Source organism: Haemaphysalis longicornis, unplaced genomic scaffold, assembly GCF_048455015.1.
Source record: "Haemaphysalis longicornis isolate Haplotype H1 unplaced genomic scaffold, Haemaphysalis longicornis Haplotype H1 scaffold_9, whole genome shotgun sequence".
NCBI lineage: Eukaryota > Metazoa > Arthropoda > Arachnida > Ixodida > Ixodidae > Haemaphysalis > Haemaphysalis longicornis.
In genome coordinates this window covers 63,760,027-63,781,595 of record NW_027526460.1, presented here as the reverse complement: position 1 = coordinate 63,781,595, position 21,569 = coordinate 63,760,027, and the positions used below count along the sequence as shown (strand labels likewise).

At 47.9% G+C, this 21,569-nt stretch overlaps 1 protein-coding gene and 1 non-coding gene across 2 annotated transcripts in view; one reads left to right on the top strand and one right to left on the bottom strand.

Moving 5' to 3' along the window:
- The window catches only part of LOC144152078 (uncharacterized), a 36,984-nt gene extending 16,853 nt beyond the window's left edge, over positions 1-20,131 (bottom strand). Inside the window, exons 1-2 of the mRNA XM_077683287.1 lie at positions 19,979-20,131; positions 1,106-1,257 (exon numbers count right to left, since the gene is read on the bottom strand). Coding sequence (XP_077539413.1) covers positions 1,106-1,257; positions 19,979-20,098 — 272 coding nt within the window. The 5' untranslated portion in view covers positions 20,099-20,131. The remainder of the gene's footprint in view (positions 1-1,105; positions 1,258-19,978) is intronic.
- Trnat-ugu (transfer RNA threonine (anticodon UGU)) lies at positions 9,647-9,718 on the top strand. The gene has a single exon. It is a non-coding gene; the product is annotated as a tRNA-Thr (tRNA).
- Positions 20,132-21,569: the final 1,438 nt, after the last annotated feature.

Sequence of the window (21,569 nt, the reverse complement as noted above, 5' to 3'; positions counted from 1 at the left end):
ACAGCTTAATACTCCACCCTGGGGAACCCCATTTTCTTGTATGTATGTTCTTGATACCACTGTCCCTACTCTTACCCTAAATGTCCGCTCCGACAAATAACTTTCAATAGTGTTTAGCATATGTCCAGACACACCGAATGCCTTGAGATCAAGCAGTATGCCGTGACGCCAAGTTGTATCGTATGCTTTTTCTAAGTCAAAGAAAACAGAAAGACAGTGCTGTTTGTGGATAAAAGCATCTTTGACATACGACTCAAAGGCAACTAGCTGGTCAGTTGTGCTTCGACCTGATCGGAAACCAGCCTGACAACTGTCCAGGATGCCGTTATATTCAAGAAAATGGATTAGCCTCTTATTTACCATTTTTTCAAAAACCTTTCCTAAGCAACTTGTCAGAGCTATTGGTCGGTAACTGGCAGGTAGTGAGGCATCTTTCCCCTGTTTTAATACGGCAACTACAACTGCTTCTCTCCAAGCTCTCGGAAAGTATCCCGCCGCCCATATTTTGTTGAACAAGTGCAAGAGTGTTCGGAGAGTTTCTGGGTGCAGATGTTGTATCATTGTGTATGATATACTATCTGCCCCAGGCGCTGAAGCCTTACATGTTCCCAAGGCGACCAAAAGCTCTGTTATGGAAAATTCCGTGTTGTATGGTTCGTCAGATCTTTTGTTATCACGAATCGGTTTCTTCTCCATAGATGTTTTGTGTCGTAAGAAAGCATTCGTGTAATGAGCAGAACTCGATACATATGAAAAGTATTTCGCAAGCGTGTTTGCCTGGTCCTCTAGGGTATCGCCTGTACTGTTGACCAAAGGTAGGGTGTGTGTTTTCCGTCCATTAAACTTTTTAATTCTGTTCCATACTTTGCCTGCATCTGTGTATGAGTTGATAGAAGTCACGAAAGAGCGCCAGCTATCTCTTTTTGCAAGTGCAAATAATGAAAACCGTGGTTGTGAAGGCTCTAAAGAATTGTACGAAAGCGCACATTTGGCGTGATAATATTTGTGTTCTCTCACTGCGAAATCTTATCCCGAATTTAAACCCGTATGCAGTCATATTTCCTAGTAGCTGGGAAATGACCAGTATACTTGGAAGGATGCTTACCCAGGAGAGTCTTCAGTCGGTGGTAATTCCCATACCATGGTAGCGGTACGTGCCTCGCTGTTCATTTCCGTTCGGAAAGCCTTCAAGCATTCAAAGACGGTATCGTTATCCCAATCCGAGATGGCGACAGAGCTAGGAAAGCCTTCGACGGCCTGGAATCCGAAAAAATAAAAAAATTTGCTCACACTCTGCCGAGGCACGTTTGTAAAATACGTCCAGCAGCTACTTAGAAAGATAGGTGTGGAAGTATTCATTATTAACCTTGTAGTGACCGAGGTAGGTGACGTGTTACAACAAACAAAAAAACACACTAACGCGCACGAATTAGTCAACGGCGATTGCTTGAAACCTCCGTGGGCAAGGGTTCATGGTACCACATTGATTGTATTGTCATTCCCTGACACAGACTCTCAGCGCTTTTCGACTCCGCAGTCCGTAATATGTCACCTTTTCCCACTCGTGAGTGGCAACTGATCGATGAAGATGATAGGTCAGCTGAGTCCCAGAGAAGCAGGGGATTGCGATGGTTTACAAAAAAAGCGATTGCTACGGCAGCGTTTGTGGTTATGGCAAAGTGTGTACTTGCACTTACGGAAACAGCTATTAAAATGCGTCCTATTCCTGTGCCAGTAGCCTGGGTAACTGGGTGGGTTAAATTTGACAACCTCGGTATTCAGGCTGGAGAGCTTTTTCTTCTTGTGGGAAAAGTACGTAGCGCCTCTTACGTGCATTCTTTGGAAGTTCGCTTCAAGAAATTCTATCTAGATAAATTTTTGTCAGGATTACTACTGTTGGTGACGTTATACCGGCGTATTAAATCGCTCAGCTAACTGGTAGGCTTGGACAGAATGGACAACAAACACCAGCAGATAAACAAAAATTTGCAACTTTTCTGAATAAAATTGATGCCGGATTACTTTGGCCAAACTTTATAAAACAACTAGGAATAGTTTTTGACGTAAAAGCAGCGTCTTAAAGAAGTGACATAAAAGCTCGGGTAGAAAATGGTATTTTCACTTCTTCCTGTGAGCGTACCTCTCGTTTTTCGTAAGATGAAATGGCAGAAAACCCCGACCAAGTCTATAAACAGTGCCGTTTCCCACCCTCCTCGCAATTGGGTGAAGGAAGATGTACTATTCTTGAGTAGTTCCCACAAATTTGATTTTGCGTAGAATATTGCCGCGAACCATACATTGGGTTTGTTTATTTGTGTTTTGCTTTTACCGCCCGGCTGCGCCGGTCTGTGTTATCTCTGCGCCAAGGGAAGCGCGTGTTCCATTCTTTCTTTCTGTGCCGCATGTGTTATCTGTTGTGATAGGGAGAGCATTCCCATCTAACGTGAACAGCCCAGAATAATATTCTTGGATCTACTATGTTCTCGATGCGAATAGACGTTTCGAGAACCACGCGCGCCAAAAGATAAAAAGCCTGCAGTGCGGACGCCGGGGCATTCCATTCGACGACACTCGCCTGTGCAAGTCACTTTGTTGACCGCTGCTTCGCCGCCTCTGTACTCTTTTGAGTTGTTAGGGAAGCACAAGTTCGCTCCAATAAACGTGTTTCTCATTCAAGACAACTGCATCGTCCTTGTCTTCGCGACAATATCCTACGCAATCTCCTTTTCGTGTGCTTTTAAGTGCGAATGCACTTTATAAGCGACCCCAAACCATCCACCGGCGGCGGCGGCGGCGGCGGCGGCGTCCGCAGTGCTCCTCTATATTTAAAAAAGAAACAGCATCCGGTGCCAGGTTTTGATCCGAGGACTTTGCGGCCGCAGCGCGACGCTCTACCGACCAAGCCACGGACGCGACGCTGATATCAGTGTTAGTGACGCGCCTTATATCTTTAACGCATTCAAACTACGTCGTCAGCGGCGTGCGTTGGCGACTCAGCGGCGTTATAGCGGCTTGATAACTGCGTGGTGTACACGTGATACTACAAACCCGATGGAAGAGATGGAAGAGAAGGCGGCGAGGCGGTGGGCTGCGGGGGCCGAGCGCAAGCGCCGCAAGCGGGCCGACAACCGTGCATTCGCACTTTCACATTCTCCCCCTCGGGGAAATGCGGGGGAATTTTTTGTCACCGTGAATACTATTTCGTCCGGCCTTAATACATATTGCATATGTATCATTTTCATCCGTGAAGGTCTTTCGGAATATACTTTAAATAGATAAATAAATATAAATAGGTGAAAAATACGCAGTGTGCGGAGTCTGTTGTGTTTGTATTGTGTTCATTTTTTAGCCGTACAAGATGTTCGACATACTAGAATCCATCGTGTGTCGTTACTCGCTTTATCAGGGGATGCCACCATGAGGGCAGCACACTTAGGGCAGCAAATAAACGGCACCGGCTACGTTCTTTACTATGTTATCAAACAAGACTATCACCCTCTGTGAGTATGTTTACCCGACTGAGTAAAAAGAGATGCCCTCCTAAGGACAAGGCACGGATTGCTCGTGGCACCGATTGCTTCTAACTTTTACGAAGAGATTTTGATTTGCTTCCTCCAAGGCCAAGGTCACATGGCTAAGTATTCCGGACGCAAACTTGATGTATCAGCCGTAAAATAAAAGAAGAGGACTTAAAGTGCACGCAAAACATAAGACGGTTATTTGCACTTTAAACTATGACTATGGCTCTCGCGCAAGTTTCTTACCTCTCTTCGTGATCGTTAATTTACGTTGCAGCCACCTAAGATCCCACTCATATTTCTTGTTTATTCATCAAGAAAGCGGCTGTACAAGGAATTGTCTTCAATAGCAGAAACTGAGCAGACATTGACAATCATCACGAAAACGAAAGTGTACGTCACAATAACAGGGGCACGAAATAGTCGTCCAGTGCTGACAACGTGCGCGTTTCCTGCTTTTCATGAATTTGAATGGTACAACTTACTTTCGCCTCCTCGTTTATACCGCCAAACGACATTTCCTAGTAGTAGTGATCTTTAACACCTAAACAATGCTCAGGAGATAGGGTATGACAGAAAAATGAAAGCTGGGGTGAGGAGAAAATCTTTGGGACAAAAATGGAATACCACAATGCAAGATAAGAGCGCTTGAACATCCATAAAGGGGGCCTTTTTGCTACAGAGAGTATAATCACGTGAGTAATGGTGACGGAATGAACAGCTTGAATTCCTTAAATTGAACCTCGTAATGGTAAAAAAATTTTTATAGACAAGTTTACACATTCCATGTATGCGCCTGCCTGCACCGCTCGCATGGTGGCTGCGTCACCAGCATCACATCAATTTTACCAATTGTGTGAGCAACAGACGGGGCATTTCAGCAAAAAATTACACCATCTTCCCGTAGGGGAACCCTGAGTAGTATGCGAAGCAGCCATGGGGTTGACTGAAGTTCCCATTAGTTTTCAGTTCGTCGTTTCCGTTGACATTCAGCTTCGCGTGCGTTCGTTGTATCAGTACCTTCTTGACGTAGTTTGAATGAGTGAAGGACATCAGGTGCGTCCGTAGCACATGCTCCCGTCTCGGTTTCTAGCGCAGTAGCAAGAGCCCCACGTACCTCCCGTTGCGGCCAGAGAATCGTGGGATCGAAACCAGGCGCCGCCTAACCATTTCTCTTTATAGTGGACTGCGCTGAAGTCAGCCTAAAGGCTGACGGGGCTCAAGAGACGCGCATCCGCAGTAGAGTGCGGATGGCGGGCAACGACAACGACAACGAGGGAGGGACACAGCCCCGAGCATGAGATGCTTTACATATGAAAGTTTCGCCGTCGATTTACGCACCGAGAGTGACAGGAGAACCAAGATGGTTAAGGTCCTGTAGAGAAGTGTGACGCACGCCACCCTTCTGTGCTTCTCTGCGGTTGACACAGCCGAATGGCCAGTGGCATTGGCTGCGGTGGCTCTGCGTTTGCTGCGCTAGCCGCTTCCACCTTCTAAAGGAATGTCCAGTGGAAATGGAGCCGGTTCTCCCGCTCCGTTTACCCGGGGCGCCCCTCTCACGGCTTCTCCTTGCGTCCCGTCTCCGCTTGGACTCGTAAAATAGTTGGTAACGAGTGCAGTGCAGAATGTAGGATGCAAAGCGAGGACTGCATGAGAATAACGGCGGCGATGCGCCCATACTCTCAGAGAACGAAAGTGGCGACACGCAGCCACTACCGCAGCTAAAGCGAAGACACCTTACTACTGAGACTGTTTGAATGCAAAGCTGGGTTTGCCGGTTTCGCGAGGGATATGCGATAAATGTCGTGTGGCGGTCTGCTGAAGTCGCGCCAAGGCGTGTGCGCTGGACGGCGCCCAGGAACGTGAGGGAGTGGATTGGGGCTCTCACTCCTTCCGCGAGATACTCCACTATATATTCCATCGTTTTGTTCTTCACTTTGTGTGTGTTCTCACCCTGCCACTTCAAGCTAAATTTCGCTTGCCTGAATTTATCTTTAAGTGGCAGGGTGACAAATGCACTAATTTCGCTTGCCTGGAGACGACGACGAAGCGCCTCTTCTGTAGGACGCTGCTTGTTTTGCCGGCGAATATTTGTGGTCTTTTTTTGCTTTCATTCCGGTAGACACCGCTTTTTGCTGAGCTGTGATGTACGCGGATCCCCCAGAGGAGCCGTGCGACGTCGATCCACCAGCGGGCGCCGCCTCCAGAAAGCGCGCCAGCCTCCCAACTCACACAGACGCCGAGGACATCGAGTTGTACTCAGTGCCCAGTGACTGTGATTCAGACGATGACTTTCAAGTGTGCCTTGGAAAAAAGGCGAAAAGAATGCTCCACACGGCATCTTCGCGATCTAGCACCTCGACAGTAAATCCCGTGCCTAGACACCCTGTGCACACGATACCGTTCGTGTCGGAGGCCAAGACATACAATTTGAGGATGCGCAACAAGCAGGTAGTCTCCGTGTTCCTGGAGGCCACTGTGCCTGGAGAAGTCAAGGACGTCAGGAATAATTACCGACGAAATATCTTGGCTACCAACGTGGAGCATCAGATTGCGCTGGAAGTTTTGCGAAAGATTACTTCCCTGCGAGACATGAAAGTGCGAGCTCATGATACTCCGTATGGAGAATCGACGGTAAGCGTCATTTGTGACGTGGATGCGTCTATCCCCAAATAGGGCCTGCCCATACTAATGAAACCTGCACATGAAGGTATTGTAATCAGACAAGTGAGCCGCATTGGTATGTCCAGGTGCCTGAAGGGCGACAGCCTTCCTTCCCATGTTAAGGTGGGTCATTTCCGTCAGCCTGTCCTACCCAATGGGCCAAAACCCCGCCAGTGCAACAAGTGCATGAAAATTGGCCATGTCGTTGCAGTCTGTGGGAGCGCCACTGTATGTCCCAAATGTGCTTGGCCGCACATGGCTAGCGACTGCAGTGAATGAAGGTACCCCCCCGTGCGCCACCTTTGAGGGACATCATGGTGCCTTATCGAAGAAGTGGCCACGTAGGAAGAAGGAGGTGGCTGCCTTGAAACAGATGGTGAGGGATCACTCCACGTGGAAGGACGCTGCTGCGACGGTGCGACAGCGGCGGCGCACCGATCTCGACGCCAGAGGTCATCGAAAAAGCCTCACCGTTTTCCCACTAACGCCTCTACGCAAGCGGATCCTCCACCAGTGCAACAACTACATCCCCAACCGCTACCTCCGCGGCCGCTGCTTCCGCCGCCTCCGCCACCCCCGGCGCAGCAGCAGTCGCCGAGCACACATCCGAAGGAGTTACAACCCTCGTCGGTTGACGTGTGACCCCCACTGCCATCGATTGTACCTCCAACGCTCAGTGCAGAAGACAGTTACGCGATCTCCCGCCCGGGCTGAAGGCCCAGATCTGCAAGTCGTAGCGGTCTTGAGGTCACTAACAAAAACTCTTCATCTGCGTTGAGTGCAGTACAAGTACAGGAGGCCCTGTAGCCAGTACTCGCAAGCCTCGGGTGAGAAAGCTCAATGGCCAACGGGCGCCCTTCGTTCAGTGTTGACGTAAACGGCGCTTCCATTTTTCAATGGAACACCAGACGTCTGTTGTCACACAACTCTGACCTCCGGCAATTTGTGTTCATGAAGTTGATCCCATCCCCGTCATCTGTGACCCGAAACTTTATAAACCTATTAGGCTATCTACTATGAGCTTTTCCAATCAGCCACATGCGGGGAGCACAGCAAAATCGCGGTTTTCATCAGACGTGAGCTCACCTTGACCATATCGAACAGGGTGAAATGTGGGTCTCTGACGCGAGAAACTGTTGGTACTGGGCATCCCACCGCAGTCACCAATGTTGCGACACAGAATCCAACCGCTGCGACCAATGTTGCGACTGGGCATCCCAACGCAGTCGCCAATGTCGTGACTCGCATCCCAGCTTGTCACCGATGTTGGGAATCAGCCATCCCGACGCTGTCACGACTGTTGCAACAGGCCACCCGAGCACAGTCACCAGTGTAGCGACGCTGCCTTGCTCCGTCCGCTATCGACGCGGCGCAGAGCAGAGCGATGAAGTTCTCGAGCCAGCAAAAAGTAGAAGCAACATTTATATTCAGTATGTACAAGGGTAAGAATCGTTTAATATCTCGCACGAAGGCGACAGCACCTCTCCACTCGGTGCCTCCGATAAGTGCCGCCGAAGAACGCCGCGAAGAATGCCGACGATAAGTGCCTTCGGGTGGGTCTTATACCCCCGAAGTCCGTTGTCACCCCGAGAAGTTTGAATCGCTCAAATCACGACTCTCACTGGCTGAAGTTTGAAATCCGACGAATGGAAGCGAAGCGGTTGCGTCAGCCGAGCCGCCCAATGGGGGGAAGGGAGGGCGACGCCGTCGCCATCTCCGCGAAGCCACCACCAGGCAAGCGGCCGCATGTCGGTTGCCCGTAGTTCACCCGACGCATGATTCGGCTAAGCCGCCGCAAAGCAAAAAAATTCCCCCGCATTTCCCGAGGGGGAGAATGTGAAAGTGCGAATGCACGGTTGTCGGCCCGCTTGCGGCGCTTGCGCTCGGCCCCCGCAGCCCACCGCCTCGCCGCCTTCTCTTCCATCTCTTCCATCGGGTTTGTAGTATCACGTGTACACCACGCAGTTATCAAGCCGCTATAACGCCGCTGAGTCGCCAACGCATGCCGCTGACGACGTAGTTTGAATGCGTTAAAGATATAACTAACACTGATATCACCGTCGCGTCCGTGGCTTGGTCGGTAGAGCGTCGCGCTGCGGCCGCAAAGTCCTCGGATCGAAACCTGGCGCCGGATGCTGTTTCTTTTTTAAATATAGAGGAGCACTGCGGACGCCGCCGCCGCCGCCGCCGGCGGTGGATGGTTTGGGGTCGCTTATAAAGTGCATTCGCACTTAAAAGAAATGGGACTCTGCAGCGATGCAAGTTTGGGCCCGTCGGCCCCGGGCGGTTTGGTCCGGTTTGGATGAGGCGTGAATCGGCCCCGCGGTCGGTGCGTCGCCCCGTGCAACGAATTTGGGACGGGCGCTTTGGCACAACAAAACCAGTCAGCTTGAATCCAAAGAACAAACTTCTCTGTCATGCCCTATATACACAGATTGTCACATGGATTAAAAAATGTAGCTGGTAGTTACGAAGTAAACATATTGTTCTGTGCACCAAACAAATGAAGCCGAGTGTGCAACACAGTTGACAAGAAGACATCAGGAGCCGCCAAGCATACATGATGCGAAGTCAAAACACGTGTCGCTATTCTTTCCTTGTAACGTGGCAGTGAGGTATTTGATACCGTTTTCGTGCTACCAATAAGTGTATGTCGGTCAAATGGGGCGTTGCCTGAACCTGAGAGCCTTGGACCACGAGCGCACGTTGCACGGCGACAAATATTCCCATGTTGCTCGGCATTCTGCGAAGTGTGGCTGCGTGCCTGTCTTTTAAGACACTGTAGTAATTGCTCAATACAAGGACCAACGTGTACGGGAAAATGGAGACAAGTGCGTCAACGTTCCTTCAGTGTCGTTAGCTAAAAGTTAATTTGTGTCCTTGACTGGTCGCGGTGCGCATTATTGTGGTCCTTGGCACGTGGATTTTGTCAATTTTGTAATCGCGTTTGCCAAGGTGACAGAGTGATTTTGTATTACTGTCTGGGCCAGGGCGCATTGGGTGGTATTTGGCATGTGCAGCCTCACAAAGTTTGACGTGCGCTGTAATCGCGGATGACAAGATATGAAGCCACGTGGCCCTTCAGAGTGGAGTATATATATATATATATATATATATATATATATATATATATATATATATATATATATATATATATATATATATATATATATATATATATATATAGTAAGGAAATGAGGGGGTCGTTGAGGAAATACAGAAAGATAGGTCAGCAGTCTACAACGCCTAAGGAGGCATAGGGGTGTGGTTAGGCTCTTTTCTTTTTCACTACGGTTAATGAAGTACACATTTTTTTTTAATATACAGAACAAACAAAGAAAGAAAAACACGCGCCCAGAGTGGGGACCGAACCCACGCCTTTCGATTACATGTCGAATGCCTTACCAATTCAGATACAATTCTAGTAAATATAAATAGCCCAGAAAGTGAAGGAGAACGCAGTCGCCCAGATAGCCGAATTGGTAAGGCATTCGACATGTAATCGAAAGGCGTGGGTTCGGTCCCCACTCTGGGCGCGTGTTTTTCTTTCTTTGTTTGTTCTGTATATTAAAAAAAATGTGTACTTCATTAACCGTAGTGAAAAAGAAAAGAGCCTAACCACACCCCTATGCCTCCTTAGGCGTTGTAGACTGCTGACCTATCTTTCTGTATATATATATATATATATATATATATATATATATATATATATATATATATATATATATATATATATATATATATATGTATATATATAAATATATATATATATATATATATATATATATATATATATATATATATATATATATATATATATATATATATATATATAGCAGAACAGAGAGATACGGGACGAGGACTCGGTAAAGATACATATCAAGGTTGCAGTCGTCATTGCCTTTTTTCGGCTTTTTCGAAAATATTTAATAGGGCCGAAGGACGTGTGCTTGTCACGTTTCTTTGATTCATTGATAAATAAGCGAAAATATAAGTCGAGAAAAAATCCGCCGTTTTTCCGGGAGCGGGACTCGAACCCACATCTCCGCATAACCGGTGCGGTGCGTTCGCCATTACGCTATCCCCACAGCGGCTTCTCTCTCGACTTTAAAGCGGAGGTTTATATTTACAAGAGCTCTGAGGCCGGTCAACTAGCGCCGCCCCTCGACTACCGCGGGAGACGTAGAACGTCTTCTTTCCAGCGGCCGCCACGTAGAACGTGGTCGGAGGTCGGAGTTAGCAATTGGCATATCCGAACTGCTGGAGCCAGTGCCTCGTAATGCAAGTAGCAGAACAGAGAGATGCGGGACGAGGGACTCGGTAAAGATACATATCAAGGTTGCAGTCGTCATTGCCAGTGCTATTCGGCTTTTTTTCGAAAATATTTAATAGGGCCGAATGACGTGTGCTTGTCACGTTTCTTTGATTCATTGATAAATAAGCGAAAATATAAGTCGAGAAAAAATCCGCCGTTTTTCCGGGAGCGGGACTCGAACCCACATCTCCGCATAACCGGTGCGGTGCGTTCGCCATTACGCTATCCCCACAGCGGCTTCTCTCTCGACTTTAAAGCGGGGGTTTATATTTACAAGAGCTCTGAGGCCGGTCAACTAGCGCCGCCCCTCGACTACCGCGGGAGACGTAGAACGTCTTCTTTCCCAGCGGCCGCCACGTAGAACGTGGTCGGAGGTCGGAGTTAGCAATTGGCATATCCGAACTGCTGGAGCCAGTGCCTCGTAATGCATGTAGCAGAACAGAGAGATACGGGACGAGGGACTCGGTAAAGATACATATCAACAGGGCCGTAGCCAGTAATTTTTTTCCGAGGGGGTTATGGGTTCTGGCAAGGTGGTAGTTTTGCCGAAACCAACATTAAGTATTGCTTACGCGCTGCCTGGAAAAGATTTCGGGAGGGGTTCGAACCCCCAAACCCCCCCCTCTGGGTACGGCCCTGCATATCAAGGTTGCAGTCGTCATTGCCAGTGCTATTCGGCTTTTTTCGAAAATATCTAATAGGGCCGAATGACGTGTGCTTGTCACGTTTCTTTGATTCATTGATAAATAAGCGAAAATATAAGTCCAGAAAAAATCCGCCGTTTTTCCGGGAGCGGGACTCGAACCCACATCTCCGCATAACCAGTGCGGTGCGTTCGCCATTACGCTATCCTCACAGCGGCTTCTACGAGGCACTGGCTCCAGCAGTTCGGATATGCCAATTGCTAACTCCGACCTCCGACCACGTTCTACGTGGTGGCCGCTGGGAAAGAAGACGTTCTACGTCTCCCGCGGTAGTCGAGGGGCGGCGCTAGTTGACCGGCCTCAGAGCTCTTGTAAATATAAACCCCCGCTTTAAAGTCGAGAGAGAAGCCGCTGTGGGGATAGCGTAATGGCGAACGCACCGCACCGGTTATGCGGAGATGTGGGTTCGAGTCCCGCTCCCGGAAAAACGGCGGATTTTTTCTCGACTTATATTTTCGCTTATTTATCAATGAATCAAAGAAACGTGACAAGCACACGTCATTCGGCCCTATTAAATATTTTCGAAAAAAGCCGAATAGCACTGGCAATGACGACTGCGACCTTGATATGTATCTTTACCGAGTCCCTCGTCCCGTATCTCTCTGTTCTGCTACATGCATTACGAGGCACTGGCTCCAGCAGTTCGGATATGCCAATTGCTAACTCCGACCTCCGACCACGTTCTACGTGGCGGCCGCTGGGAAAGAAGACGTTCTACGTCTCCCGCGGTAGTCGAGGGGCGGCGCTAGTTGACCGACCTCAGAGCTCTTGTAAATATAAACCCCCGCTTTAAAGTCGAGAGAGAAGCCGCTGTGGGGATAGCGTAATGGCGAACGCACCGCACCGGTTATGCGGAGATGTGGGTTCGAGTCCCGCTCCCGGAAAAACGGCGGAATTTTCCTCGACTTATATTTTCGCTTATTTATCAATGAATCAAAGAAACGTGACAAGCACACGTCATTCGGCCCTATTAAATATTTTCGAAAAAAGCCGAATAGCACTGGCAATGACGACTGCGACCTTGATATGTATCTTTACCGAGTCCCTCGTCCCGTATCTCTCTGTTCTGCTACATGCATTACGAGGCACTGGCTCTAGCAGTTCGGATATGCCAATTGCTAACTCCGACCTCCGACCACGTTCTACGTGGCGGCCGCTGGGAAAGAAGACGTTCTACGTCTCCCGCGGTAGTCGAGGGGCGGCGCTAGTTGACCGGCCTCAGAGCTCTTGTAAATATAAACCCCCGCTTTAAAGTCGAGAGAGAAGCCGCTGTGGGGATAGCGTAATGGCGAACGCACCGCACCGGTTATGCGGAGATGTGGGTTCGAGTCCCGCTCCCGGAAAAACGGCGGATTTTTTCTCGACTTATATTTTCGCTTATTTATCAATGAATCAAAGAAACGTGACAAGCACACGTCATTCGGTCCTATTAAATATTTTCGAAAAAAGCCGAAAAAACGCAATGACGACTGCAACCTTGATATATATATATATATATATATATATATATATATATATATATATATATATATATATATATATATATATATATATATATATATATATATATATATATATATATATATATATATATATATATATATATATATATATATATATATATATATATATGTATATAAATATATGTATATGCATATATATATATATATGTGTGTGTGTGTGTGTGTGTGTGTTTCTAATACAATTCATTTGACAGTTCAGCGCTGTGTCGTTGTTAATTCTTTTGTCCCGTCCTTTTCGCGCTGCCTGTTCGATATGGTCACTATGAACCAACTAGCCCAACTTGCCATCCTTCTGTGAGCTCACCAACGTGCACCATCCTGTGCAACCTCACAGCGGTAACCAGTACGTCAGCCTCACCATCAGGAAACGCAAGCTCACCTTCACACTTGTGGGTGCGTACATACACCCAACGTCTAGTTTTGGTCGCGTGAAGCTGGAGGGAATACTAAGCACAACGACTGGTTCATGGGTCATTACGGGTGATTTTAATGCCCACAACTTGCTTTGGAGAAGCTCAGGCATTAACAGCAAAGGCCGAAGCCTGGTTTCCTTTGCCTTGGCCTGTGCTTAGTGAACGATGGAAGTCATTCTTTTTACGTGTCACGAACCACGGCTGTTGATTGAACGTAACGTTTGTGTCGCGGTGGTCATCCGGCCGAACACAATGGTTTCCAGACATAGAAACCCATGGAAGCGGCCGTAGTCCGACCTATTTAAACATTCTTGGACAACAAAGTCACTTCGCCCTCACGTTATTCGGGGGAACGATTGGCCACCATTTCAATCCATGATGGAAAATTTTTGCAGGAGTGACGAGCCGGGACATAGTCTGCCATTGGAAGCAGGTTAGTTTCTTGCATACGTTCCGCCCGGCTGTCTCCTAAAATTACAGAGTTCGATATTGAGCTGGAACACTTTAGAACAGTCCGTCGGCGCGCCGAACGGAAATGCAGACGTAAGAAGTCTTTTAAAGATTTAAGAGATGCGAGGAGTTGGCAGAACAAGATCCATGTGCAAGCACGGCATTGGAATTCTGTCTGTGAATCACTCGACCCTCGGAAGTTTTGGCTAGAATATCGACAAATGTGCGAGGGCTAATGACCCACGTGCAACAGCGCCCCCCATTCAAGGCTCTGGTTCTTCACCAGAAACCCGGGGGGCTCGAAGTAGCCCAGGACTTCTGCGTTCGGTTCGCCAGTGAAACAGGCCCTACTGGTTCATCACTTGCAATGACTTCCCGCATGACATGATCCCTTTTTTTATGGAAGAGCTTGAGGCGGCATTGGCTTTCTGCACCCGATCGTCATCGTCTGGGCAGGATTGAGCCACATATGCTGCTCTCTGTCACCTTGGCAACGGCGCCCGGCACGCCCTTTTCAGATATTTCAACGAACTATGGCGTAGTGGCATACTCCCTGAAAAATAAAGGTCTAGCCGCCTTGTTCCGCCCCTGAAACCTGGAAAATCTCTGCTGGACCCTGCGGCATACCAACCCATAGCACTTGCCAGTAGCGTTGGAAAGCTTATGGAACGAGTTATCCTTACACGTCTTGAGTGGTTCCTTGGACACTACAATGTCTACCATGAAGTCATGGCTCGTTTTCGTCGTGGCCGTTCTTCTATCGATGCGCTATCGACCTGGTAACATTCGTGCAGCAGCAGAGACGCGTCAAGCGCATATGCGCTGCACTGTTACTGGACTTGAAAGGAGCGTATCACAACGTGGAGCGTGATGCCATTGTTAAAGCACTGCAGGCAGTGGGGCTTTGCGGGCGAGCCTACCAGTGGGTGCGGAGTTACCTCTCAGGGAGGTCATTCTTTGTAATTACTCAAGATGGCCCAACGTCAATACACTATACCGACCGCGGTGTCCCCCAGGGAGCCGTGTTGAGGCCTACGTTGTTCAACTTCACAATCATCGGCCTTGCAAGATCGGTTCCAAGAATGGTTGATCTGTCGATTTACGCAGATGGTATTTGCATCTGGGCAGATGGAGTGACTCGACGGCACGTGCACGTGCGCCTGAAAGTGCGGCAGACTTGACCAACACCTATCTGCATAAGCAAGAATTGTTAGTGTCTTCCATCAATTGCGCAGCGCTTGCATTCTCACGGAAGACTATCTATGCATACCCTTTGAGAGTTCATAGCGAAAGGGTTTCAAACGGCGTGGGTGCCGACAGGGATCTTTCTTGGCGCTTCTACGTTCATTGCTTAAAAAAGCGGCTGTGTACAGTGGCCCATATTCTCCAGTTTATTGGCAGAAATACGCGGGGAACGCCCATTAAGTCAATGTTGCAGCTGTACAACGCAATATGATTGGGCTCCCTACGGTACAGACTACCTGCACTTTCATGTACATGCCGCACAAATATTCAGCAACTATAAGGCATACAAGTACAGACCCTCCTAACTTTCGTTGGCCTACGACGGTGAACGTCAACAGCTGCCACCATTTCTGTTGCTTGTGATCACCCCTTGCCCACTTACGTGGCAATTGATACACTCAGGGCTCACATTAGGCACTTAACCAGGCTGCCTGATAATCCCCTTGCTAGTATGCCATCTAAACGCGTCCATGCGTCTTTCGCAAAAGTTGTAGCTTCCCACATCACCAGCATGCCATCCAACTATACGCCTGTGAAGAGGCCGCCGCTCCCGCTTTGGTGTACGCCGCAGCCTCGAGCATGCCTTAATATCCCAGACTTAACGAAAAAGCAGCATTTTCCAACGCTGGCACTACAGCAGCTAACTCTAATTTATTTGCACGAGAGATACAGTTACCGCACCCATATTTACACCGATGGCTCGGTAACAACATATGGTTCTGCCGGCGCCGTTGATATACCACAAATGTCCATTTGCACAGAATTCAAAATAGCCCATCTTACTACTTCCACGGCTACAGAACTTACCGCCCTCCGTTGTGTCCTTAATACCACTGAAGAAACTTCATGCCGAAGATGGGCGAGCTTCTGCGACTCAAAGCATGTGCTTCAATCGCCTAGTCAGCCCTGAACCGTGGACCCCATGAACACCTGCTTGCCGAAATAAGACTATTGTACGACCATGCAGCCTAAGCGGGTCAGGACATTGCCTTCCAGTGGCTTCCCAGTCATTGCGGCATTGTCAGAAACGAAAGTGCGAACGCTGCCGCACGCTTGGCACACAAAAAACCGAGACCATATTCATGCCATTATCCAGGACGAACGCAGATAGGACTATCCGCAAACGTACCCGGTAGACAACGCTATCCAATTGGTCTACCCAAGAGTTCACGAGCGTTCGTATTTTAACCCTGGACCCGCATCACAAGCGTCCCCTTCCATTAGACCTCCCACGGTCTGATGCAATCATTCTTTGTCGTCACTGGCTTTGAGTCGCATCCACAAATATTTACTCCTTACTCCTATTTGAATGTAATTGCAGCCAGTGAGGCGTGCCAAGTTTGGGACACACCAGAGACCTTACGGACATGTGCTATGCGAATGCCCACGTTTTCCATCGGAAAGGAGACACCTCTCATCAACTCTACGGAAACTAGACTCGGCACCCGTTCTCTAAGGCGAAAATCCTGGGCCACTGGCCCTCTCTGACATCTACACACAAAGCGACAAAAGCGCTCCTGTGTTTTCTAAAAACGACTGACTTGCACAGAAGACTGTAGCACAAAAGACTACCGTCTATGATTGAATTCACTGAACGTTTTTGTCTATAGTGTCCAACCGCTGGGCACACCACTTTACGCTCTGTCTCTACCTTTCCCCTTCAATTCCTGTTTTCCTCTTTTTCCGTAATGCGTTTTTGGCTGTCTACAGTGGCGACGGCATAAGTTGATCGGTTTGGATATTGGGTTGCGTTCACGTACAGCGTGTCCGGAAGATGCTGGTAGTGGGTGCGGATGTAGTTGGTGCGGGCGCTTCGACGACCATCGTGGATGCCCGGATGGCCAACCGGAGCCAGGGCCTCCTGGACTAAGGAGTCCCCCCACTGCTCTGCCTCCACGCACGGAGTCGGATTGGGAGTCAATAAAAGTTTATTCCTCCTCCTTTATTCCTTTTTTTTCGTATTGTTCTCCTTTCCAACGTATAGGATAGCATACTAGGCCGTAGCCTGGCTAACACTCCTGCCTTTGCTTTGCCCTTTCTCTCTCTCTCTCTCTCTCTCTCACTTGCCTCAATGTGTAACAGACGCTTTTTGTGCAATCCCCAAACTGTAGACAAATTACCTTCAGTAAAAAAATCTGTGAACTTCAATGTCCGAACCCTTTTCTGACGCAATATTGAGCGAATTAACGCAAGTCAATGCAGCGAGCAGAGAGGGAGAGAGAGAACGATCTTTACTGAAGTCTGGCGATGTTAGGCGGCGCAAATTTCCTAACTTGCTACGCCAGTTAATGACGTGATGAAGATGATGGCGATGATGTTCAAGAACTTGATGCGCACAGAAACGGCAAGTTATTCACAGCGACTGGTCTAGACCTGTGTGTTGCAGGTGCTCTATCAGAGCTTTTGTAGCCCATAAAGCACGTTAGGGACAAGTACATGGTCCTAAGACGTCATTTAGCTGAACGTCCCCAGAAAGCGGAAGTCACAAAGACACAGCTAGGGACACTCTTTGAGCACTGAATCGAGCACAATCACAGAGTAGGTGCTGAAGGGTTTCTCGCACATCACATTGTGGGCAGAGTGGCGACGTAACTTGTTTAATATTAAAGAGGAAGTCGCGCGTATATGCGACATTCAACCTCATGCAATGTAGAATTGAGTGTTTAATTGCGTGCCTCAAAAGTCAATGGTGATATGTTCCTTTTGAAAAACAATAAAGTAGTACGAATAGTTAGAGAATGATCGGGTGTGTACAAAAGGCGTATTCGTTTATTCCTGTACAACTGTGTTTTATGGTCGAAGTGGTAACATTTTAAATGCATTTTTCTGGAACGAACTATTTCGGTAGCATAATGACTATGAAATACGTTGCGCTGCATTCGGGACACTGCTTTGCTCCAATAAACTAACGTCATATTTCTGACAATCAGAAAAACTACAAATGAACTGTTTCCTTTCAGAAGAAAAATTGCCCGGGTTATTAGCAACCGCATCTTAGCTGTTCGCTTGCACCCGTAGAAGACCATCGTGAAGCATATATGCCTCCGCTCGCCGTCTTAAAGGGACACTGAAGTGAATTTGTCAAGCTCACGTTTTTGCTTGCACTGCGTAGACTGGCTCAAATTAGCACACTTTTCATCGTTTATCCGGTTGACAAATCGGTAATTATTTTACAAAGCGCGAAAGAAGAAAAACTACCATGCGCGGTTTGCGGCGGCCGCACCAACTAAGGCTGTGACGTTGAGAGGAGGGGCGCCGTGATTGGACGATGCCCAAGGTTAGCAATCACACAAGTTTCGGTTTCGGTTTCGGTTCTGTAAAACATAACCAATGGCTTTGTTGGATGGGCATTCTCAATATCTCAGTAATCATCGTACCGCGCTTCTGCCATGTTGTCGGCTGTAAAATGCACAAGATAAGCCTCCCAGGGCGGCTTGTAGTCGTAGCATTCACTAGCCGAGACCTACGCAGTGCATGAACGCCCTCCGCGTACCCGCAGACGCCCAAATGTCATGCGCTTTTCCCCCATATTTGGAGCTTGCCTCCCTCATGCCTGTATCGTAAAAAGCGTGTTCGCACCACGCCAACGGTCTGTTCATTCTGGCCTGTGCCCACTGCCTGCAAGCAGTCGGTGCTTATGGCAACAGCACGCCAACGAGAAGTCGCTAGCGCGCCAGTGCCAGCCTGCGCGCGTTTTGTGAACTAGTTCGTGTAGCCATGAACGTTGCGGCCCAAAAAAAGGTGAACTCAATATAGAAAACATTGGCGGGAAAGAAAAAAGTTAACTTACAAAAAAAAAAAGCACTCACCCGCGTGGATTCGAACCCGTGACTCGCAAATCATTTGCGGTGAAATCCCAGCGCCCCAGACCGCTAGGCCACGGAGGGGGACGCGAATGTCTTGGTAATATAGGGTATATATTGTACAACCGGTTTACACTTTTATTTAATTTTGGCATTTCAAGCCGCTTAGGTGACTATTTGTTGTACTGCGATCGTGCAGTAAGCGTCGCCCGAGTTTCCACAGTAGCTCACGTCTAGCAATTGCATTTCGTAGACGGAAAAGCGTTCGCAGACGCGTAGTCGTGCTGCTGACCGCTGTGCTTGTTCGCCCAGCGCAAAAAAGTGCTTCCCGCGCCCTAGTTTTACGCTGTACGGTAAAAATATCAGTTGATTTTATTTGCTTAGTACCTATATTGACTTCGCTGACTCTTCTCCCGCCTTCAAGAGGCCTTATATTTTCCTACTGGCGTACCAGTCAGCGAAGCGTCGCATGTGCAGCGCTTGTGTGAAGCGACCTTGACTTGGAGCTAGATACAGTGTACAAACAAACCAAGTAAAGAAAGGCACATTCTTCCATTCACAAACGTGTCCTGGCTTCGTTTCTAATTAGCGAACGAATTGCGACCAAGCAATTTTTTTTAACCTCCTTGATTGCGACGACCCGCCGGCGGCCGGCGGACGAAACGCTGGGCCGACTGACTCTGTCGGCCGGGGAGCCGTGCAGTAGCGCAGCCGTGGCGCAGCCAATTGCCAGCTCATCCCCTCCTGACGTCACACGAAAACGCCACAGAAAATGGGCGAGCGTAAAGAGAGGAGGACAGCGTTTTCGAATTAGTTTTTCTACTAAATAAAATCGCGTAAACGCGCCTAGAGTGGTCGAAACATGGCCTGGGGACTCCGGACTACAATTTGCGCTAGTAATCCCGCAATGTTTACATATCACTTCAGTGTCCCTTTAAGAAGTACTTAGTGAAGGAAGATATTACTTCTAAACACAAACGCTTCCTCCCGTGATTTTTTTTGTTCGGTGCCTCTATGTAAAGATAAGGGTAAATATCTCTAATTGAGATATCATGATTTCAGGTGCATGTAAGATTTTTACAATAGGTTTCGCGGACATTCGCTTTAGTGAAAGCCTGCCGCTTCAAGTGATAAATTTGAACAATAGGATAGCATCTGGGCAACGCACCATTTTCCGAGAGAGCTGTTTCATCCCGGATTTTTCATATTAAGTATGAGGTGCACGCACTGCATCCTACAATACAAAATGCTTGGTTATCACTATTGGCAATGCGGTGGAACCTAAACATCGGTAAACACACACACATCCGGGCTCTCTGAGCGGTGGTTAAACCATATACTACCTTGAAAGCATCGACGTCTTGTTGAGGAAACTGCAGCGGTCCTCCTGGAGCGCCCAACTTGCCTAGAACCACAATGGTTGACCAAGCTGATAGAACAGCTATTACTCCCAAAGAACGCATTGTGTAGTTACCGACACCCTAAAACGATAATGCTTCTGCGTGAAAAGAACTGGGTGTTCTTATATTAGGGCTCGCTTCTTTTGTGTGTGCTTTATTGTCAACCACAACTCGTACAATCTCCGTTCTTGTGTCACAGCAAATTTGAAGCATTGTAAACTATTTCATTGACCTTTTTATTTCTTCTATTTTGTGCCTGGAAACACAAGAGCGCTCAAATTTTATGGGTTTGAAACTGACAGACATTTCATTCTGCTTCTTCCAAATACCTCTAAACATCAGTACTTATCCTTTATGGCTGGCCCCGTATCCTTCATTTATTCATTGCCCGTGATTGAAAACAGCACAGGAGGTAGTCGGGCTTTAGATACGCGGCTATCTGTATGACAGGCAGCATAATTGGCGGCTGGTTCCTCAAAGAATTTACGGCGTTTTGTGCTTTTGAAAAGTGGTCAGAGATGACGGTTGATTCGCGCTCCCTCCAGCTGTTTTCCTGTAGAAAATAAAAACAACAACAAAAAGGCACGTCGAGATATCAGACCACCTGAGAGTTGCTCATGCGGAGTTATTTCACGGCACTCTGAACCCTAAAAGCTCATTTTTTACAAGAAATCACACTCAATTTGGTGTAACTTTTACTGAAAATTTATGCCTGTGCGTCGGAATGTGTTTTATGTGGGTACATTGGACAGGCCGCAAATCGACATCACTCGCCGCCAGGCCTTGCAACAAAAGAGCAGCACAATTTTGTGAAGAGCAATTGTACTGCAGTCTTTGTATTTTGAACAAATATAAAACAACCAACAAAAGATTCCGGTTTGCAAGCATGTCGCCAAGCTGCGTAGCCCGCCACCCAAAAGTAGACATCATCATCATCATCATTGTTAGCCCACTGAGGTTCATTGCAGGGCGAAGGCCTTTCCCATCCGTCTCCAACTACTACTGTCCCGCGCTGCTCGAGTCACAGTTTACCCCAAAGTTCCATGTTTCATCCCTCCATCATATAATTGGCCTACCCCTCCTTCTAGATCCACCTCTTGGTATCCACTATGTCACCCTAATTATCCACCGGTTGTCGGTTCGTATCACCACATGTCCAAACCAAGTCCATTTTTTTTTTCTTTGTGGGAAGTATGATATCGCCAACTCTAGTTCGTGCCCTGATTCAGGCAGCTCGTTCCGCGTACCCGAATGTTGCTCCTAACATTATTTGTTGTATGGCCCGTTTAACTCACCAAAGTTTGCTTTCTAATTATGTAGTAAGGCGTCACGTTTTTAGATCCGTACGTCATCACAGGCAGTAGGCACTGGTTGGGGATTTTTTTTTTTTTGGGGGGGGGGCTGAAAGAGGTAGCTTACTTTTCATTATCTGGGAGTGCCTGTCGAGTGCTCCTCAACCCACACCTATTCTGATACGGATTTCTCTCATGGTTGGGCTCAGCCCTAACCCTCTGTCCGAGATAGTTACATTCTT